General features: G+C 40.6%; 1 protein-coding gene across 5 annotated transcripts in view; it reads left to right on the top strand.

The window, feature by feature from the left end:
• Window positions 1-19,896, top strand: part of ITPR2 (inositol 1,4,5-trisphosphate receptor type 2) — a 283,724-nt gene that overhangs the window by 80,609 nt on the left and 183,219 nt on the right. For 3 of the 5 annotated variants that reach the window (XM_074871358.1, XM_074871355.1, XM_074871357.1), the window contains 5 exons: window positions 2,512-2,631; window positions 2,730-2,915; window positions 3,497-3,748; window positions 4,804-4,948; window positions 5,901-6,081. In XM_074871358.1, the coding sequence (XP_074727459.1) occupies window positions 2,512-2,631; window positions 2,730-2,915; window positions 3,497-3,748; window positions 4,804-4,948; window positions 5,901-6,081 (884 nt within the window). The remainder of the gene's footprint in view (window positions 1-2,511; window positions 2,632-2,729; window positions 2,916-3,496; window positions 3,749-4,803; window positions 4,949-5,900; window positions 6,082-19,896) is intronic. The other 2 variants (XM_074871356.1, XM_074871359.1) reach the window with 1 other exon arrangement.

The raw sequence follows: 19,896 nt of genomic DNA on the forward strand, positions 1-19,896 counted from the left end.
TGTGAATCTGCCTGCTGTTCGTTGTTTTGTTGTCTCTCTCTCCCAGCTTAATTTTTTTTTTGACCTGGCAGAAAAAACCCACGTGTACAGCGTCATGCTAGAAAATATCAGAACTACTTGTAATTCTTAGGATTTGACCATATCTGCAGTTCAGAACTAGAGTTTACTGAAAAGAGGATTTATACTTCACAGGACAATTTCGGAAATTTGGTTTTAGGTCCGATTGGGACAAAGAGAAGCAAATAGAAATTTTAATTTCTCAGAACTCTGCAGTTTCTTTGTGAAGCTGCCACTTGTGTTGGTTCCCCTGCTAATAATCTTGGTGCAAATTACACAGATACCAGTTTTCCTGCAGGTTCTGATTCCAGGTCAGACCTGAAAGGGGCCTAGGGCAGTGAAGATCCCAGTGAACATATGTCTTAGACCAGATCTTCTTCCAGATGAAAAATTCTGGCCTTGACCTTCACTCAACTGGAAATTATTTTCATTAGCTTTAGGTCAGAATATAAAGGAAATGGATTTTTATTTTTCTTAAAATGGGGTTTTAATGTGAAATTTCTTTCATTGGATTTTCAGTTGTAAAATTACTGAAGTGGTACAAATATAAGCAATTAATGTATTGAAGTCCAAATAATGTCCTCTGTAGTTGCGAATACCATTTTTCTGTTAGTGATTAAAGCTCCTGCTCAAGGCCCTGGTGCTTCATTGCTTCAATTATTCTCTATATGTCTGTAGCCGTTTTGCCTCACTCTGTAATCTCATTGCCTCTCCCATGCTAAACTGTGTTGGGTTTGGTCAGTACTAAGTGGAAACCACATGAGATCAGGTCTTTCTTAGTGCTGAAGGGCCCTAGTGTTTATTGACAGTCTCATGTCATGTTTTTGTGATGGAGGATGTCATACTATTTGTTGCATAACTACATTGTGCAACTGCTATGTATTCATTGCTTTAAGGCTGAAGTCCAAGAGCCATAGATGTTTGAAACAATACACCTTGCCAGATGGTGCAATTGGAACAGTAAAAGCTTGATCTTATGACACTTATTTTCATGGAGAATCTTGTAGACTTTTGCAACACTGCTCATGTGAATAAGAATTGTGGCAGTATGCTCTAAAACACATGAGCTACAAAATTTATAACCTTTCTAAGTTTTAGCTCCAACTAGGTAACTCCCCCAGAATTCAATGTAATTATGTGCTGTTTATTAGCATTATCTTTGTGATGCAATATTGCTGTGCACCGTTAATTACCTGTTGCCACAAAGCTTCATTTCAGTGAGGGGTAAAATTGTTCCTAAGTGTATCCTACAAATGCTTTCTGTACTCATCCCTTGCAGTTCCCAGACTTCTGTGGGAAGCGTGGTCTGTGCTAATGCAGACATGATTTTCTGATTCCCTCTGGTAGGATGATCACCTATAGAGGTTCAAACTATTGGATCCTTGAATGGCTGATAGTAGATGGTCAGATTTTTTTACCTGGATTTCTAAGTGGAGTATATGATCTGGGTGTGTGTGTGCCTGCTCCTATCTGCTTCCCCATCAGCTCTTGAGCCTCTTGCCCAGTTTAGCTACATTTGCTAGAGGAGTGGTGGGCTCAGAGATACTCAATTCCTACATGTCATGAAAAGAAGAAGCTACATAGAGGGAAGAGGCCCTTATTATATTCTAGTGAGGCAAAGGCTGCAATATGGGCTACTGTTAATACACACAGAGGAACCTGTGAAAGAGGGACAAGAAGCAGATACCTAATGAAGGTCCCAATTATGAGGAAAGCCTCAGGCTGAACCTTGTTAAACATCAGAAGACCTAAGTTTGAGAGACAAATTCAGAGGAAACTGATTTTCATGCAAAGCTTTTGTTATTTCTGCTTTATGTGGAATGACCTCTTTGAATAGAGAGGTCCTGTCTTCAGGTCCTGCCAGATCTTCACTCTTCACTAATTGTTGGCTGTGTCACTTCAGAGATTTCAAAAGGCATCTTTAAAAGGTGGAGGTGTGGACTCCTGCAGTGCATTGGAGTTCCTCAGAGGGCACACGGCTATCTCCAGCACAAGTAACATCTCCTTGCTACTTGGGTTAGGGAGGCATGTGTTACCTGATGAGGAAGATGGGTCAGAATGCGTACTCTTGCTTTTGGTTCCTGACAAGTATGAGTACCTTCAGTGGGAACTCCCCTGCCAGCCAATCTTGAAAGACAGCCTCAGGCTGCTCTTAAGTTCTGGTACAACTCTTTGGCCTTTGATTTGCTGAGAAGTGTCACACTTGGGATATTTTTCTTTTCTCTCCCTGACTGATTGTTCAGCACCATTCAGGGTGGCTTTCAAAGCTATTACTCATCTTTATCTGTTGTGAGTTGCAATAGTATGAATTGGCTAAGATCGTATGTTGATAAATCTTGTGTTATATGCTCCCTTGAGCATATTGGTGATGGATGCTAGAGATTTCTACTGCAGTGTTTCTATGTAGTATTGTAATTCTCGTGTTCTGTTGCATCTGTGTTTGTTTGACTGCAGATTCTTGGATTATCTATCAGACCTGTGTGTATCTAATACCACAGCAATACCAGTAACGCAGGAACTCATCTGCAAGTTTATGCTGAGCCCAGGGAATGCTGACATTCTCATTCAGACCAAGTGAGCATCCATAATCGGAACATACCTTTTGGTTATCTGCTCTGTTATATTCATAGCAGATTGCTAGTGGCTCCATTGTGAATGGTTTGTGTTTGCAGGCTGGTTTCGACACAAATGAACAATCCCTTGGATTGCCTAGTCATCTCAGATGACATTGATGAAGAGGAAGTGTGGCTTTACTGGATTGACAGTAACAAGGAGCCTCATGGCAAAGCCATCAGGCATCTGGCTCAGGAGGCGAAAGAGGGCACAAAAGCTGATTTAGAAGTTCTTACCTACTACAGGTAAAACTGCTTATTCAAATGGAGGAAAATGTAAACTCTCTGAAGACCCTTGTGCTGTTCTCATCCAGTTCATCTGCCAATACCAAAAAAGGAAACCAGGTCATGCCAGAAACGGGGATTAAAAGTTGGTTTCAATTTTTTCATGTAATAAGCATCACAATCTCTGCTGTCTCTTTATCATTTTGCCTCTTAGCTTTTATTTATTTGGCTTTATTTTTAGGTTGTGCTGCCCTGGAAACAAGGCATGCTCTGAGGAATGAGTGTCCTGAGGATTAGAGGGAAAATGGGATCATGGAACAGTGTCTTAAACTGATGAAAATAAATAGTCCAAATGCTTCAGCCTTCCACTGAACAATGCTTCCTTTGAGTTTCAAAGGGAGCCCAGTCTTCATGGCAGCTGGAGCCTGATGTTAGCATTTTTAATGTCAAGTTGATCCCTTGCTTAGCAAAGTTGCTCTTGTTATTTTTTAGGATTTATATCAGAAAGGCTGATATCAGGCTTGTAAAGTGAGATTCTGAGGTATGTTGTTTCATTTCCAACTGATTTCTTTGAATACCATATGTAATTACCTTTTTTTAAGGTACCAACTGAACCTCTTTGCAAGAATGTGCCTGGACCGCCAATATCTTGCCATCAACCAGATTTCTGCACAGCTGTCGGTAGACTTGATCCTACGATGCATGTCTGATGAAAGCCTCCCTTACGACCTCCGGGCTTCTTTTTGTCGGCTGATGCTACATATGCATGTGGACAGAGATCCTCAGGAGTCTGTGGTACCTGTCAGATATGCCAGATTGTGGACTGAAATTCCTACTAAGATCACAATTCATGAGTGAGTTGAAAGTGTTTCAAACTGAAGTACAAAAGCATTTTGTAGGGGTTAGTCTCAGAACAATATGGTTGTAGATGTCTAATGTTGTCACAACGTGCATCTGAAAAGGTATTTTGTTGCAGAGCACAGAGCTAGTAATTATTGTTACTCTTGGAAACTTCCATGGGTAGCTTTACATGGGAATATTTCGGTTTCATTTTTCACTGTTTTTATAGGGAACAAGGTGGGGAAAAATGGAATGGCCTTTCCTCAGACTAACTGAACTTGAAGTAATCCGATTGCATCTAACATTACAGGTTTGCTAGGCTGGAACTCAGTTTTATACTTCAAGCTCAACTGAAAGCCACAGTTGGAAAGCCAGAATTTATAGTTAGGTACAGCTATTGCCCCAGAAACAGTTCACAGAGACTTTGGCCTCCATCCAGCAAAGTACTTAAGCATGTGTTAAATTTAAATATGGGAGAAGGGTCTATCAGTGGAAAACCTCTCTGTCTTAATTGATTTGATGGAGCAGTGCCACTGGGCTAGCCCCAGCCAGACAGGGAGTATCTGGCTGAAGAGACAAAGAGGAAGAAATATAGCAGTGCAGCAGACAGTATTGTTTCTTGTAGTGAGATGAAGGACTGTTTTGACATACACAAAAAATTGGTCCTAGTTGGTGGTGCACAGGAGGAAGCTGACTGTCCTGAGTTGCTTTCCTGATCTGCTGTCTTCCTTGCGGAAATAGTAAAATCTGGCTGATGGGTGGAGAGGATAGCTGAAACTTAGTGCCACTGAATTGCCACAGCAAAATATAAGAGTGCTATCTGCTAGAAGCGTAGTTCTTTCCTGTCTCTGTTATTCCCATTCATTGCAACCCTTCCTGGTACTGTGGGAGGGAAGGTTTTGTATCCTCTTTGCGTATCTTTGAAGAATCAGCTGACTTCTACCCCTTCTCCTTACAGAGAACTGACAGTATTTTCATAGCATGGTGACTGGTTTGTTTTTCCTTTAGTGACAGATGATCTTATATTAGAGGTGTTTAATTTTCCTTCCTTCTGTGCCTTGCATTGTAGGTATGATTCTTTCACAGACTCTTCAAGGAATGAAATGAAGAGGAAGTTTGCACTAACTATGGAATTTGTAGAAGAGTACTTGAAAGAAGTTGTAAATCAGCCCTTTCCCTTTGGAGACAAAGAGAAAAATAAACTTACATTTGAGGTACTTCTCAGCTATCTGCATCCTACTTATAGTGTTCCTCCTCATTTCAGACAAGTTGAAATCGGTTCTTTCAAAATAAAGGTAGTTGCAGAATAAATGTTGGTATAAAATGTCCTAAAGAAGCACCAATTCCTAATTCCAGTGTTCTTGGTGATGACTGTTACTGTATAAAATAATATTACTGTCTGCTGTCAAACAGCTGTATTTTTCCTTCCTTCTCCTGACATGGTTGCATTTCAGTGGCAGGAGGAGGGATATGTGTGTGGGTGAATGGCCATGTGCCCTTTCTTTCCACATTAGTGAATTAGCATGCAGAGATTCTTCAATATAAGTACTATTCTCTGTGTAAGATATGACACTGAAGGAAATATTCTAAATAACCTAATCTGGTGTTTTAAATATTGGTTGAAATTCCTGACAGAAACTTTAGATAGGCATAAGTCTTCTAGATTCAAATAACATTGAATAAAGGGGAAATGCTTACAGCTTTTTTAGTTCGTCCTCCAATCTACCTCCCAATTTTTGTCACTTCTGCCTCTGGTCATCTGAAATCACCTCTATTCAAACTTACCACAATCATCTTACTCTTCTTGTGACTTCCATCTTCCCCACAGCTGCTGCCTCTTTAAACTATTTCCTGGAGTCTTTCTTCTTGATCTTATGTATTTTCCCAGATGAATTGTATTCTTTCAAGCCTTCCTAAATCTCATGTTGGTTTTGCTCTCGGTTGTCATTTGACTGAACAATTGTTTTGTCTATCTCTGAAAAACATTTAATGTCACTGGCCTTACTCCACAGCCTGTTTAAATCAGTGGAAAGACTCGTACTAATTGGAATGCACTCTAGATCTGAATCTCTGTGAAAGCTGCTGTGTGAAATGCACCGTATTGCACAGCTGAATACCACAAAGGTTGCCGATACTTCCTTCACTTTTAATTTCTTTTTCTCATAGGTGGTACATCTGGCTCGAAACCTCATATACTTTGGCTTTTATAGTTTTAGTGAGCTTCTCAGACTGACCCGAACACTGCTGGCAATTCTAGATATTGTTCAAGTTCCTGTATCATCATACTTCGAAAGGTTGAGCAAGTTTCAGGATGGAGGTGAGAGAAGCAGCAAAGACTGTTATGCCGGTGTGTAATTCATTATTTAGGTTCAAAATAATTTATGGAATGTCTCATTGATCTTTCAAAGTTCTTTATTCACACATAAACCCACCTACAGGAACTTATTGCAGAATACATTAAGATGGTCAGCTATAAATGAACCTTTCTGAACAGAGCTGCAACCTTCATGACTTGTGGTTACTGTGTTGGTGCTGCTGTTCTTTTGCTTGTTTGGAACCGATATTTCAAATCTGGATCCAAGCCTCAGTGTCCCTTGTGGTGAACATCCCAAACAAGTGCAGATAGTGTTTTCCTAGGCACAGCGATTATGACGGCTCATATGCGGCACAAGTGTTTATTAGTCGTCTTAGCACTTCACTTCAAGGGAGAATAAGATGTTACTGGTCCCACAGCTGCAGAAGCAACAGATGGAAGTCCAGATGAGGCCATCCTCTGCATGTGTTTGTCAGTTTAGAATATTCCTTTTTTTAACCCAGACCAGAGTGCCTGTCTGACAACCCCAGGTCTATATTGCATGTCCCACTGCCTTTTCTACCATGACTTAAAACTGGGTTGAAAAATGAGCATGCCAGGAAGGTTCTGAAACTTACCAGTTTAGTTTTCCTGCATGTGTGGAAGGGAGATGTGACAGTCTGTGAGATGTGGGCTGAAGGTTCAGGAAACTGACTGATGGCAAATTCTATTTTAATATGTGGGTGGTGTAAGTGTCATTGCACTGCCAGCTGGCTCACAGCACCAAAAAGGATGAGCTGTCTTGTTTGAAACAATTATTTTGTATTTTCTCTGGGAGGCCTTTTCCCGTCTTGAGTTTTTCTAATCATCATTTTGCTTAGTCACTCCTGCTGATGCCCTATGTGTGAGTGTGCCGTCCTTCATAACTTCTTTGAGGTTCACACACTCTGGAGAAGTGTGGACTGTCATTGTCATGTCTGAACCAAGAAGTCTTATGCTTGGTTCTCTTGATCTTTCCTCCATCACTGCCGGTACACTTTACTGAAAGCCCCTGAGAGTCTTTCCTGCAATGCTGTGCACACTAAGGCATGCTATTGCTGGCTGAACCCTCTCTACAGCTCTAGAAAAAGACTGTATGTTCAGACACTTGGAATTATGTTTCCCTTTTTTGTCCCTGAAATACTGCACTGCAAACTCTCTTCTTAAATGTCTCTGGACACAGTTTGACTCCACATACAATGTGCTCATATTGACAAGATGAAACATACAGATGTGGTTCTTCCATTTAGTTCTCTCTCTGCACAAGTCTTTAATCCTGATTATACATCTCATTTTTACTGACCTTCATTACCCATACAATTATGTCTCATCCTTAATCCCTTTTTATTTCTGTTGAAGGGTTTCCTTTCAGGCTATATAGGAGTGCAAACAGACCTGCTCACAGTTACACTAATTTCCAGAGAAATTCCATGCAAATTAATGAATTTACTCTGAAATAAATGAGTGTGAAGGAATGCTGAAAATGTCACCACCATGCAAATGGAAGCTCAGTAGCCTCGTTAGTAACACTCAGCCATTGAATGGAGCCTTGTTGGAAACTTTTGTCACACAGCTGTTTTTGTCTCGCATTCTTTCAGCAAAAAAGGCACAGCACAAAGGTGGGATTTTTTTGTGTGTCTTAGATTAGCTTCGGCCTTTACACACTTTCTTTAAATTTCTTTCTTGGCTGTAGCTGCCTCCATCGATGTTTATCTTTTAAACACTGGACCAGTTCAGGTCAGGATGTGACAATACCCTGATGTTCTTTTGGGAATGATCAGTGGGCTGATTTGGGTTTTTTTCCCCTTTTCCTGCTAACTATATGGCTAGAAAGCCCGTTGCTTTAGAGAGGGTTTTTGCTAGCTCAGACTGTTGTCAGTCATGTCTGACATCTTAAGGGGGACCAGAGATAGAGATATTTGCTGTGCTGTCTAGGCTTAAAAACAGGCATTGAAATTTTTCTGCAGAGAGATGGGTGTTCTTAGTTGAAATAGCTTTAAGATTTGCTGCAGAGGCCTTCTACAGTCTTTGACAAAAGAAAGGGATGCCCATCTTTGTATGGTTATATCTTGTCTTCAGCCTCCCTCTTCTTTTCTGATTGACAGGTCATAAAACACATAAACTGCATTCGCTTTGCAGTTGAGACAGAATGATCCTGAATATTTAACTGCTATGCCCAAGCATCTTGCCATTCCTCTTTCTTTCTCTGGAGGTGCATACTTACTTACCCATGGGCAGCATTAGGGTATGAAGATGCATACATATGTCACAAGGATGCATAATTTAGAAGCAGTTTAAGCAGTTACGTAACTCCTATTCACTATTTTTGAGCACGCAGCTCAGAGAACTTTATGCCCAAAGAACCTATTTCATGTCTGAAAAACATACTACTACAGCAAAACAGGGGAGTACTTTTCATTAAGAAAAACCACACAAAACCCAGTCAGCATTAATTTTAGTTGCAGATTAAGATTAGAGAGGGAGCTCAAGAAGAAAGCGCCAGGTACTGTAGTTGCTGACATTCTGGAGACAACTGCTGTGGCTGAAATGTCAGCTGTTTGTAACTTCTGCCTATCTTTGTTTCATGTGGAAGCCTGCTGGTGAGGAATGAATCAGACCATAAGGGCAGGATTTTGGCTGGCATAAGTTACTCTAATTCCTGGGGCTGTGAGAGTTTGTGCCAGCTGGGTATTTGGCTTCAATATTTTTTTCCTTTCCCTCCTGTTTTTTTAAAAAAAAACTTTTGTCAGGTAGCAGTCCTCTAAAACCAGTCCTGTGGTTGTCTTGCACTCACATCCTGATTGTGTCTTTTCTACAAGGTAATGAGAAGTTTTGAGTGAGGCCCTAAACACACAGAGCCCTTGATCTGCTTGTGTGCTCTCTGCCTTGCCAGGTATCACTTAGCTGTAGCTGAGGTACGATGTGTCTACACTGAGCTGGAAAGAGCTGAGCTCAGGGGATTTGCTGGCTTGTGCTGTAGCATAGTTGACTGCTTCTGTGTCCAGTCTTTTCAGACTTCATGAACTTCTGCTTGAGCCCACAGTAAGGTGCAGAAAGTGCTTGTTTTCTGTCTGAGTGGTGGTGGTGGTCTGGAACTTCTGTGCCTCTGCATGTGTTGGACTGTAGGTGATGCTAAGGATGAGTGAGTCCTGACTTGAGACTGGGCTTGAGTCTGTGTTTGACAGGGAAGCCTTGCTGTATTAGGGTTGCCGGAACAGGCCTGTGTATGGCATGATCATGTCTCTTAATGATGTTCCTGTACTTTTTTATCTTCTAGGAGAAGGGGAAAGGCCAGGGGTCTGATTCTACAGTGCTTTGCATCTTGTGTAGTCAATTCTACCCGAACAAGTTTGACCCCAAAAGTTACCTAGGTCCTGTGGAGTCTGGATCCACCTTGTCCAAGATCCATTAGGGATCCTGAGGAATGAACAGGCCAAGAGAGAAATTGTTCTTGGGAATTTCACTAGATCCCCCCTCATTCTGACAGTAAGGGTTGTTCACCAGGCAAAGCTGTAGGTATATATTTTTTTTCAATTTTTTTAGTACTTATAAGATTGTACATCAAAGGTTCCCCTTCTCCTTTTACACAGATATTCACTCTGATACCGTAAAAGTCGGTCGGAGAAGAACTCTCTAAAACTCAGAAGTCAGAGTGTTAGAAAGCAGGCATTCTTTATTTCAGCGCTGGGTGCATGGGGGATCTCTCCACCAAACATGCACACCTTAAGCCAGTGAAACCCCGACCTAAATGCAGGTATCTCATACATATTCACAAGGTCTTACAATACAAACGTACGTATTCATAATGATGTGTAATTAGTCCTGGAATTTCTGTATCAACAGTCTCTTCCGTAGGCCATAAATGTATCAACATTGTCATGCTTTCCTCCATCTTATCGAAATGTGATATGAAGTGCATCCTTGATTGGTGCCATCTTCCTTCGTTCTCGGTTTGATGTGTGATGCATATCCTTGAATGGGGAGTCATCCTTTGGGTTGCAAATCACAGGTGTCCCTCATCTGCGGAGGGGGTGGGTGCAGGTGTCCTCCATCTCCGGGTATGCAGATGTCCTCCATCTCCAGGTGTCAGAGGCCCCAGTCCTTTGTCCTTGTTTTACAATTCAGAAATGCCTTGCTTTTACAGCTCAGAGATGCCTTGCTTTTACAGCTTAAAGGAATTTTAGTTTAAAGTATAATTTAAGTTTACTATAGCTAACTATTTTACAGTTATGCTTAACTTTCTTAATATACCTATATCAACTCTCTGTGTTATAAAACTGAGTTGCTGAGAATGTTAGTTGTTTTATCAGTTATCTGTCTTGGCTTTTTATTGTCCCTTTTAACTTACAATACTGGTCTCTTAGGCAAGTAAAAAGGATTACAATAGAAAGTAATCCAGCCTGTTTTTTTTGTGGTTTTTGAAAATGTGTTGACATTTTCTAAAATCAGGATGGTCCGTTGATCTTTTCAGAAAGTGTTTTCTTATTCATAACTTCCATAAAATACAGGCAGATGGATTGTTCCCTGCCCTCATTCAGGATGATGGGAGCCCTCTCTCCAGTCAGTTAGGGGTGAGGATGACTTCTTCCTGCCTTTAGAGGAGGTCATATTCTTCTCTCCCATATCTCTCCAGACTCTGCAGACAAGGGTCTTGCTACACAGCATCCTCCCTGGCAGGTCCAATACTTGCAACATTCATATCATTCCTTTGAATGCAGACTACTGCAGGTAGATGTTCCTCCAACACATTATTGCTCTAGGGATGTACAGGTTTACACAGCTTCTTTCTTAAGGAAAGTTAGCTTCCCTGAGTTGCAAAACTCATTACATTGATGTTCTTTTTCTAAAAAAAAAAAAAAAAAAAAAGTATATCTGTTGTGATTTTGTCGTATGGAGATTATAAAAGTTGAGGGGTTTTTTAATCCATCCAGTCAGTGATCACAAATGTCTAGGCATTAGCTTTAATTCAGTAAGAGCATGTATTTCATACTTTGAGCTTAGAGCTTTGAAGTGTAACTCTAAAACCCAGTTTGACAAACACTGAAAGCCAGCCATGATGGCTGGGACTGATGGTTTAATGGTATAAACAAATGTGTTTAAATTTTATCAACCACTAGGGGCCTGGTCCTGTAACTAATGTAGGAAAGTGCTACTGAATACCAGCTTGGGCTCTGTATATTTTAATTTTCATCACTATTTTATTGTAAATTTACATCAATTAATATTAAATGGATATTTAACAGCAATATTTTGTCAATAATTATGCCTATTCTCAAATGCAGTTGATTTTCAGGTTCTAGGACAAGTGACTTGAGAAGAAGTTTGACCAAATGGAAGAGTCATGTAATTCCTATTCTGCAGCTGTAGTAGATCCAAGGTGGCAGCTCTATAAAAGTTAAGAATTTTGGGTAGGATCTATTTATTTTGCATGCTAGGTCCTGCATTTTAGTTTTGATTTCTATGGTAGTTTCAGTGCTGACTAAATTTGGGGACACAGAGGGTACACTGCCTTTCCATTGTTGACATTGATTTGTTCTGGGTCAGTAGCAACAAAATCTTGCAGCATCTGACTCCTATAATGTGAAGTTGTAGGGAATTGGTGAGCTTGGCTCTTTACTGGTCTGGCCACTGCTCCACATTGTGAAAACTGTAGTCATGATTTTGGGAATGGGTAGAAATATATTAATGATGGGTGGAAGAATGGGGTGGGTCTTGGTTGTGGGAAGCCTGCCTGGAGTTGTGCACCTCAAAATTGGAACAACCAAATTTACAGCCAGCAATCTGGAGTCTTCTTCCCTGTTTAATATTTATTTCTTAAATAGACCCACTCATTTCAGTAAAACTACTTGCTAAGTAAGGAAGTATATATGACAAGTGTTGAGCTGTTGAAGCAAATCTGCAAAATGGGATGTATTTTTAGGTTTAGGTGGAAGTTGCATGAAGACTTAACTAACCTTTTACCTCAAGATGTCCTTTTCCATCCTTTGCTTAAATTTTGAGTCACCTTGATGGCTAAGGTAGTCCTTGATATTGTGTGTGAATTTCTCTATTTTGGTTCTGCAAAGATTCTGAAAAGATCCTTACGTTATTATAAATGTTATGCCTTACTTCCTTTAAAAAGCTTGATTTCAATGCCACTGTAGTTACTTTAACCAGAATTAAATTAGTGTACATGTAGTTTTCAAGTGTGACCTTATTTGATGAAGACAGATTGGGGAAGGTTGGCTAGAAACATTTGTGAGATAGGACCCTGGAAAAAGAAAATATATATATTTTTGGAAATGCTTCTTACCTAGCTTGCATCCTAAAAATTAATTTACTTGAAAATGTTGCAGCCAACTTACTTTTTTCAATCAGAATGTCTTAACTTTGAATCATTTTTTGAGGTTATTTGAAGCTTTTTTTCTGTTTCTTTTTTCCCCTTTCAGATTCTAAAAAATGGGGCTTACAAAATACTCTACCTGTATCCTAAAGAGGCATTTTTTTTCTTAAGGAGAAAGTGAGGACTTCATTTAATAGTTCTATCATTCTGGCACCTTTCAAGAACATTATAATCTCTTGCAGTTTTAATTAAAAGGTAAAGTCATTGCTTTCCTAAGTGCACCCTGCTGTATCATTCCAGAGTCAGGAGCCAATCTGCCTTGTCCAATACTGGTTATTTATTCTCTGTGAATTAAAATGCACATCTTTCTCTAGGTGTGATTTGATCTTTCAAATAGCTGATTTTAGTCAAACCATGCACCTACAGCATATGTCAGGTCTGAAAGATGAAACGTCATGGTAGTATTAGCAGGCAAGCTACACGTTTGCCATGTAGCTCAGTGCTATTTAGTTAACGTTGTTTGGGCATGGGAATAATGACATGCAAGAAAATACATCCTTGAATTTAAGCTACATATATCTGGGGATGCATTTCATGGTACTGGGCATCAATTTGAAAAAGCCCTCAGTGGTACAAACCTGGGTTATCTGCAGAGCATGTCTTTCCCTCAGGAGCTCTACACAAATGACTACAATTTTCTGAGTCAGTGTCCACTGACATCAGTTAGAGTCTTTCAGTTTAGTTCCACAAAGGAAGGCTATGCTCAGTCTTTCTGAAAAACAGGTTTTAAAAACTACTTATAATTAGCTCCAATTGCTCCTGCCTCTGTGATTCTTACATGAAATGTGTTGCTCATGACTGGATCAACAGGTGCCTCCTTTTACCTATTCAAACTGGTAGCCAGATATCCCAGCTCCTTCACGTTATGTCTGGGTCTTTAGCTTGGTAGCATATCCCTCCTGCAGACTGAAGGGACTGAAGATCTGTCCATAGGTGTCCTGAGACTGTGGAACATTTCTCTGAAATGTATCATGAAAAGTCTGACCCCTGTGTCATACTTCAAACTTTGCTGCTTTGTTGTGATGTACCCCAAAGGATTCGACCCTGGCAGGGTTCAGAATGGGGAAGCCCTTGCTCTGTTCTGAAGACTTCAGCACTGGTGGGCTACCATTTCTCTACAAAGGCATGCTTGTATTTCAGTGTGTCAGGGGACTCTGGTCTAGTCTTCTGTCCCTTTGATAAATCCTGGCAGTCTGCTTAGCCCCTCAGCTTCAACTGAGCAAGATAGGTAGCATTTTCTTCCAGTCCTCTTGGCTGCAAGTAGAGATGCTCAGAAGCACCAGTGAGACTGTATTTTTTCTCAGCCTTGCATCCATGTCTGTTAACTGCTCTTTTGTCTAGTTAACAATTTGAAATATCTTCTTGAGGCATACTTTGATTAGCAGAGCTAATGAGGCAGTGGCTGCCTGGCAGACTGAAGCAATAATTTATGCCAGCAGTTTACACAAAAAAAAAAAAAAAAAGGGTTACATGAGAAAAAAGATTTAACCCTTAGGAAAGTTAGCTATGTTAGTCAGATGTCTATAATGAAGCAACTGCTGTTCAGTGCAGAATGTCTGACCAAAGGGGAGGCCAGTCTGAAAGTTTAATTCCCTGGCATGGACCATTTTTCTTTCCTCCTTATTCTTTCCTTCATCATGAGACCTGTGCATTAATCCTAGACCACTGGTGCTCTAGGAATCGATATCCATTTCATAGACATAACTTGGCTAGAAGGCTTGATTCCCATGATGCTTTTTACCTTCAAGGCCAGCATGCTGGTGTATGTATTTTTTCCTTTGTCTGATGTCCATGGCATGAAAGCTGTATTTTTTGACACTGCTTTGTGGTTCTGGGGATAAGCGACATCAGCAGAACCCGCAGAATGTCAGGACAAGGTGAGGTCTGGGGGAGTTTCACTATGGCTAGGTAGCAGTGAATTTGTATGCAGTAAGGGAGGCCTTGTGGATATACTGTAGGTAAGTGGAGGCTGGGGTGGCCAGATTGACTCAGGGCAGTGGGTAGCAAATGTATGTGCATTGCATATTGTGGTTCTTTTTGTTTGTTTTGCCTCATTAGTTCTGAGGGCTGTATAAAATGTAGAGGTGATCTCACCTTCTGCCCTTAATGTCATGCATTAGGTTTTCTTTGAGGCTTACCTGAGGTCAGCTAGTTATTGAGTGACGAAGAATGGTTTAATGAAGAAATAAAGTGTGATTCTTGGCCTGTTTATGGTAGGTTCTGCAGTCTTTATGAGCAAATTCTGTAGAAAACCTGTAAAAATTAATACCTCTTTCACAGACAGAGCTGTAAGGCTTAATGCTTCTGGCAAATAATATATAGCTCTAAAGGGTTTGAAATAAAATGTGTTCCTTTAGGTACTGAAGTGTTGTTATTGTATGTCTTAAAAATGGCTATAACTTTTCATGCAGAAAAATTAAATTGTATGAATCAATGTAGCCAAATCAACAAAGGCAAAGAAATGTAGAGCTAGAGCTGCCATGGGGTTTTTAATTTAGCCCTTGGTAACTAGACATTGCTGTGCATAGGGTTCCCTGTCAGAGGATCCTCAAGGATTGGCAGTGTTGCATGCTTTAAGATGGCACTGAAACTTTAAGAAGCTTATGGTGGAGCAATAGTGTAGGTCTCGGTGAAATCCACCAAGTCAAGGCTGTTTGGAGTCAAGGCTCCTGTTTCAGCAGTCATCAGGAAAGTGACTTGCTGTTATAAGTATTGTCTTAAAACCCGGTTGGATGCACCTACACTGAGGCATGGGTTGAGTCAAGGTATGCTTTGCTGAAAACTGACTTTGATGATGGTAAAAGTTTTGGACTTTCAGCAACGTGCCAGATATCTCCTAATGTAGCAGTGAGCTTGGAAACCAGCCTAAAGTTTCCGCAGCACACTGGCAAAATTCAGTTTTGCCTCACCAGGGTGACAGTTGGTAAAAGTTAATTTCATGGGAAAAATGAGAATGGCTGAGGAGGACTGAGAAGGTTTTGGAACTTCACTGGATTGTGGATGGGGAAGGAGGCATGAAGGGCTTGGTGAAAGAAGTTGGCATGGCAGGGAGGGGCTAAGTATGTTGGCACGTGCTGTCTGGCTTGTGTCCTGCTGCATTGGAAGGGAAGTGTTTTCTAGGAGTTGTTTGGAAGAAGTTGAAGCATCAGGTGTCCTAGTCAAAAGCATGTTTACATTTGATGACACAGAGGGTTATCTCTATAACTTCATAATTACAGAGACAATGCAAGAAATGACACATTTTTACAAAACCTTTGATTTGTGTGTCTGTGTTGTTGTGTGTCCCCCCATAAGCAGGATTGAAGAATGTATTGGGCTTTTATGGACAGGATAATTAAGTTGTTGGAGCAGTGGATGCATGTACATTTGTGTTTTCTGATCATTAAGTACCAGATTTCTTGAAGAACCCATCATATGTCAGCTCCTATTTAGGTACTTAGTTTCCAGAAACATTGAGCATGTGGCTTCTCCAGTCCTTAATGAGAGCTGCTGGGTGTTAAAATCCTTTTGAAAATATAGGCACTTTTTACATTTCTGAGTAGGGAGATGAGCACTGTGGAGAACTGTTTGAGCTAAAACTGGCTGAGCAGTTTTGAATATTGAGTCCTAGTCATCCATCTTTCCTGTATCTGTGTTGAGGAAGACTGAACAATAATCTTAGTAAGTGCAGACTGTCCTGTGGCAACTAGGGACCAGATCAGGTAGATATGGTTAATTTTTAAATAAACAAGGCTGCAAGTCAGTTTCCATGTGTCTTGGGGATATCTGTGGAGTAGAGGGCTACTCGCTGTAAGGGTATCTGCCAGCCTTTGAAGCTGTCCATTGTGCATTCACATTCAGCTACTGCACAGTTCTCTGCACTGTTTGTGAAATACCTAAAATGCTGTGGGTACTGGAGAGCAAACTGAGGATGCTGCATAGCGCTTGGCTAGGAACAATTTGAAGAAAAGGCATGAATTTGCCAGCTGCCTTTGACAGTTGTTTTTCTTTCTGAATATGGAATTTTGTCACTTACCACCCATACTGCATTACATAGTAGATTGTTGTTTACTTTTATATTCTGCTTTTAGAATTTTTGCAACCAGTAAATGACTTAGCAAGAAAATATGTTTATGTAGAAAATGAAGTGTCAAATTACCCACTGTTTCAATTACTTGGGTGGTGGTTATTTTTTTCCCATAATTAACTCCTCTGAAAAGTCGTCTTCTCAGAGAGGTTGCTGTGTTGTCAATCATCCCAAATTGTATGAGCTTATGTGCTACAGTTTTGGGACAGAACCTGATATTCATTAGGAAGTTGTGATCATCATAATAAAAAGGAGATGCACAGTTATCTTTTCAAAACATGACAAGCATTCTCTTCTTTCCTCTTCTTTCAGTGCCTGTCAATCTGCAGCTCATTTAAATTACCGCTTGTGCATACAGTGATTTCACTCTTCCATTGGCTAACCTTGTGAGACCGTACATTCAGCAGGAGGCATTTCTAATGGGTCCACTGCTTATGGAAGGTTCTTGGCATCTGACTTGTCTTGGCAGAGGGAGGAGCAGAAGATTGGGATGAGGAAGGGAAAGTTGGAAAAATGGAAGAAGATTCATGGAGATTGCCTTGCGTTCTTTTCCTCTGTTGGCCAGTCACAGTTCCAAACACTTTTGCAGTGGTTTGCTGGTGAGAGCAGTGGTTGGCTGCACCGAATAGCACCTTACAACATTGCAATGACCGTTCTCTCCCTGCTACGCTTCTCAGCCATATATAAATGCTAATACCTTGACTTCAAAGAAGACAACAAATGATGGAGGTCAGCAGGTTAAGGGTGGCAGTACTATATGAAAGCACAGCTCAGACTTCTCTTCACTTGTCTCTGGCAAAGTGCACACAAAAGTAATCAGGGTTCACATCTACTTGCTAGGTCTCCTGATTTAGCTCAGCCAACTACCTGAGGCATTAAGTTAATTTTTCCTTGGGCATTGGTAGTCAGGAAGCACTTTGGAGCTGTAACTAAGATCAGAGCTCCATTATTTTAGTCATTGTGTGCATATGTATTAAGAATTTAAATCTCTTTTATTGAGCCAGTGTATTTTGTCTTGGATTGTTGCAGGCTTAGCTGACATGCAGTCAGTCACTTTTTAAGCTGCAATAACCTTTCTTCATGCCTTACCTCAGAGACTCATACCCTTTCCTGCTGAGATAACTGTTAAAGCCAAGAGAACACAAAAGCATAGTAAGAAGAAACAATTCACTAGCAAGACTGCTGCTGGCCCCTGATGTTTGTGAGTGACAGATTTAAAACCATGCTTAATATGGTCTAGACTTCCAAGGCTGGACAGATAACACTGAGCACCATGAATGCTGATTACTGGGGGATCTTTTGGAAGAGAAGATACTGCCCACTTTTTATGTACATGAATGATCCTCATGGCTTCTTCCGAAGGATAGAGCAGTTCCTCCCAGTGTTGAGGTGCAGTCAGCTGCTTCATTGACATGTATATGTGCTGATTGACTCCTGTCTACTTCGAAGAGATGGTTACATTTCATCAGCACCCTGCAAAACATAGTTGTTAAAATATCTTTCCTAAAAAGAACGCTGAATTGTTCCAGTTGCTGTATTATTTTCACTCTGGGAGTGTTCTTCCCAAGCCTGCTCTGAGTTAATTGAAAATAATAGTCAGCATCAGGCAGTTAGTTAAAAAGTTTTCCGAGATGGGTTTACCCATGACACCTTGTCTCACTGCTGTTACTGACAGAAGAGAAAAAAAAAAAAAAAAGTCACTACTCATTTCAGCTGTAAATACCAAACTGGATTAAGTAGACTTTTCTCTCACTAAAATCCTTTCCTATGCATTAATGAAATACAATATGAGATGGCATAATAAGTATCATCTTAATCCTCCTTTGCTTTCCTGCCTCCAGCTCTTTAGGTCAGTCACATGAAGGTCAATAGTAAAGGAATGTTGTGGACAGAGGGTCAATCATTGTTACTGATGCTGTTGGGAAGCAGCTTCACAGCTACTACTCATTGGTTTGTACCATCCTTTACCACTGCTGTTCTGTGGGTAAGGGGAGAGGACAGCAGTCATCTAATTTCTTTTTATTTCCTAGATGCTTTTATAGGCTCCATCATCACATTAGCTGAGTGCCTCCCAGTCTTTGTTATATCAGGCCTCTCATTGTCCTTTTAAGAGGTGGGGAAAGTAGTCTTCTCTATGGAGGTGGTCCTGAAATGCAGAGAGAGTTACTAATTCCTTGGTCACAGAGGGAGTTGAATCCCATCCCCTGTGGTGCCTGTGAAGCACCCCAGTGATAGCTGAGAAATAAGCAAGGTGTATGCTCTAGGCAAAATCCCAGCTTTCTTTCTCCAAGAAGATGAGGTCCACCCAAGACATTGTCTGACTCCTTGTCCAAAAGATGCTACCTTTTTTGTTAACTTTACATTGAGTGGACTTCAGTCCTGAAGGGTGGGCAGGAACTTTTCAAGATAAAGTGGAATTCTTCTGCCTCATTTTGGACAAACTGCAGGGTATCTAGTTTTTGAGAAGAATATCTGGACTTGTCTTATGCTGAAGTGGTTTAATAATCAGCTGGTAACCCCATTGACTCAAGTTGTTTTATAGAGAATTCCTGAGCTTTCCAAATAGGAGTGCCTCTATTTATATTCACCTCTGTACAACTGAGTGAAAGGGATTCTGAAAACATGTCGTGAGAGGGAGGATGAGGACTTCTCAACTGAGATGTAAGGCAGGGTTATTACAGGCCATGAAGCAGCTGTACAACCTGTAGGTCTTGTTTGTGGGCTTATCAGTCAGCATTAAGGACAGGATGATATGAATGAGGTAATTTATTTCACAGTTTGAAGATGAAGAAGATGCAAAAAGTCAGTTTAACTGAAGCTGCTTTAAGAGTTGAAGGCCTTCCACTTAGTAACCTAGCTTTACGTGGGTGTACTGAATGTTGGTCAGTGCAAATAAATGTTTAGCACGCTGGGAGAAAGGGGGTGGGGAGGGGGAGAGAGAGAAAGAGAGACATCCATACTATGTTATTCCCCAGCTGTTTTATTGATTTGAAAGGAAAATGCACCATTTTAATTTGCAGGAAGAAGGGTATTTGGAATTATTTCATTTCCTTTATGCTGGTGTAAGCAGTTAGGAGAACTTTCTGTGCCTGCCTAATAGGAGGATAGGCCTTAATTGGACTTCTATCTTTTTTTCCCTAACATCATGCAAAGTCAGAAAGACATTTTTTTCCCGCCTTTGTAGGGACTTGAAGTATTATTTTCAAAAGACCAATTCAGAGTGATTGCACACCAGACTAGATGTTGAACGGGACCTCAAATGTGACACTAATCTGCCTCATTCACTTTGAAAAAGCATATGCTTTGTGTGTTTTCCTTTTAAAGTCAGGGCTGAAGGCATCCTCTTTCCCTGCATGCAGTACTTGAGCTCTGTGGATTGAAG

Source organism: Strix uralensis, chromosome 5 (assembly GCF_047716275.1).
Source record: "Strix uralensis isolate ZFMK-TIS-50842 chromosome 5, bStrUra1, whole genome shotgun sequence".
Classification (NCBI taxonomy): Eukaryota; Metazoa; Chordata; class Aves; order Strigiformes; family Strigidae; genus Strix; species Strix uralensis.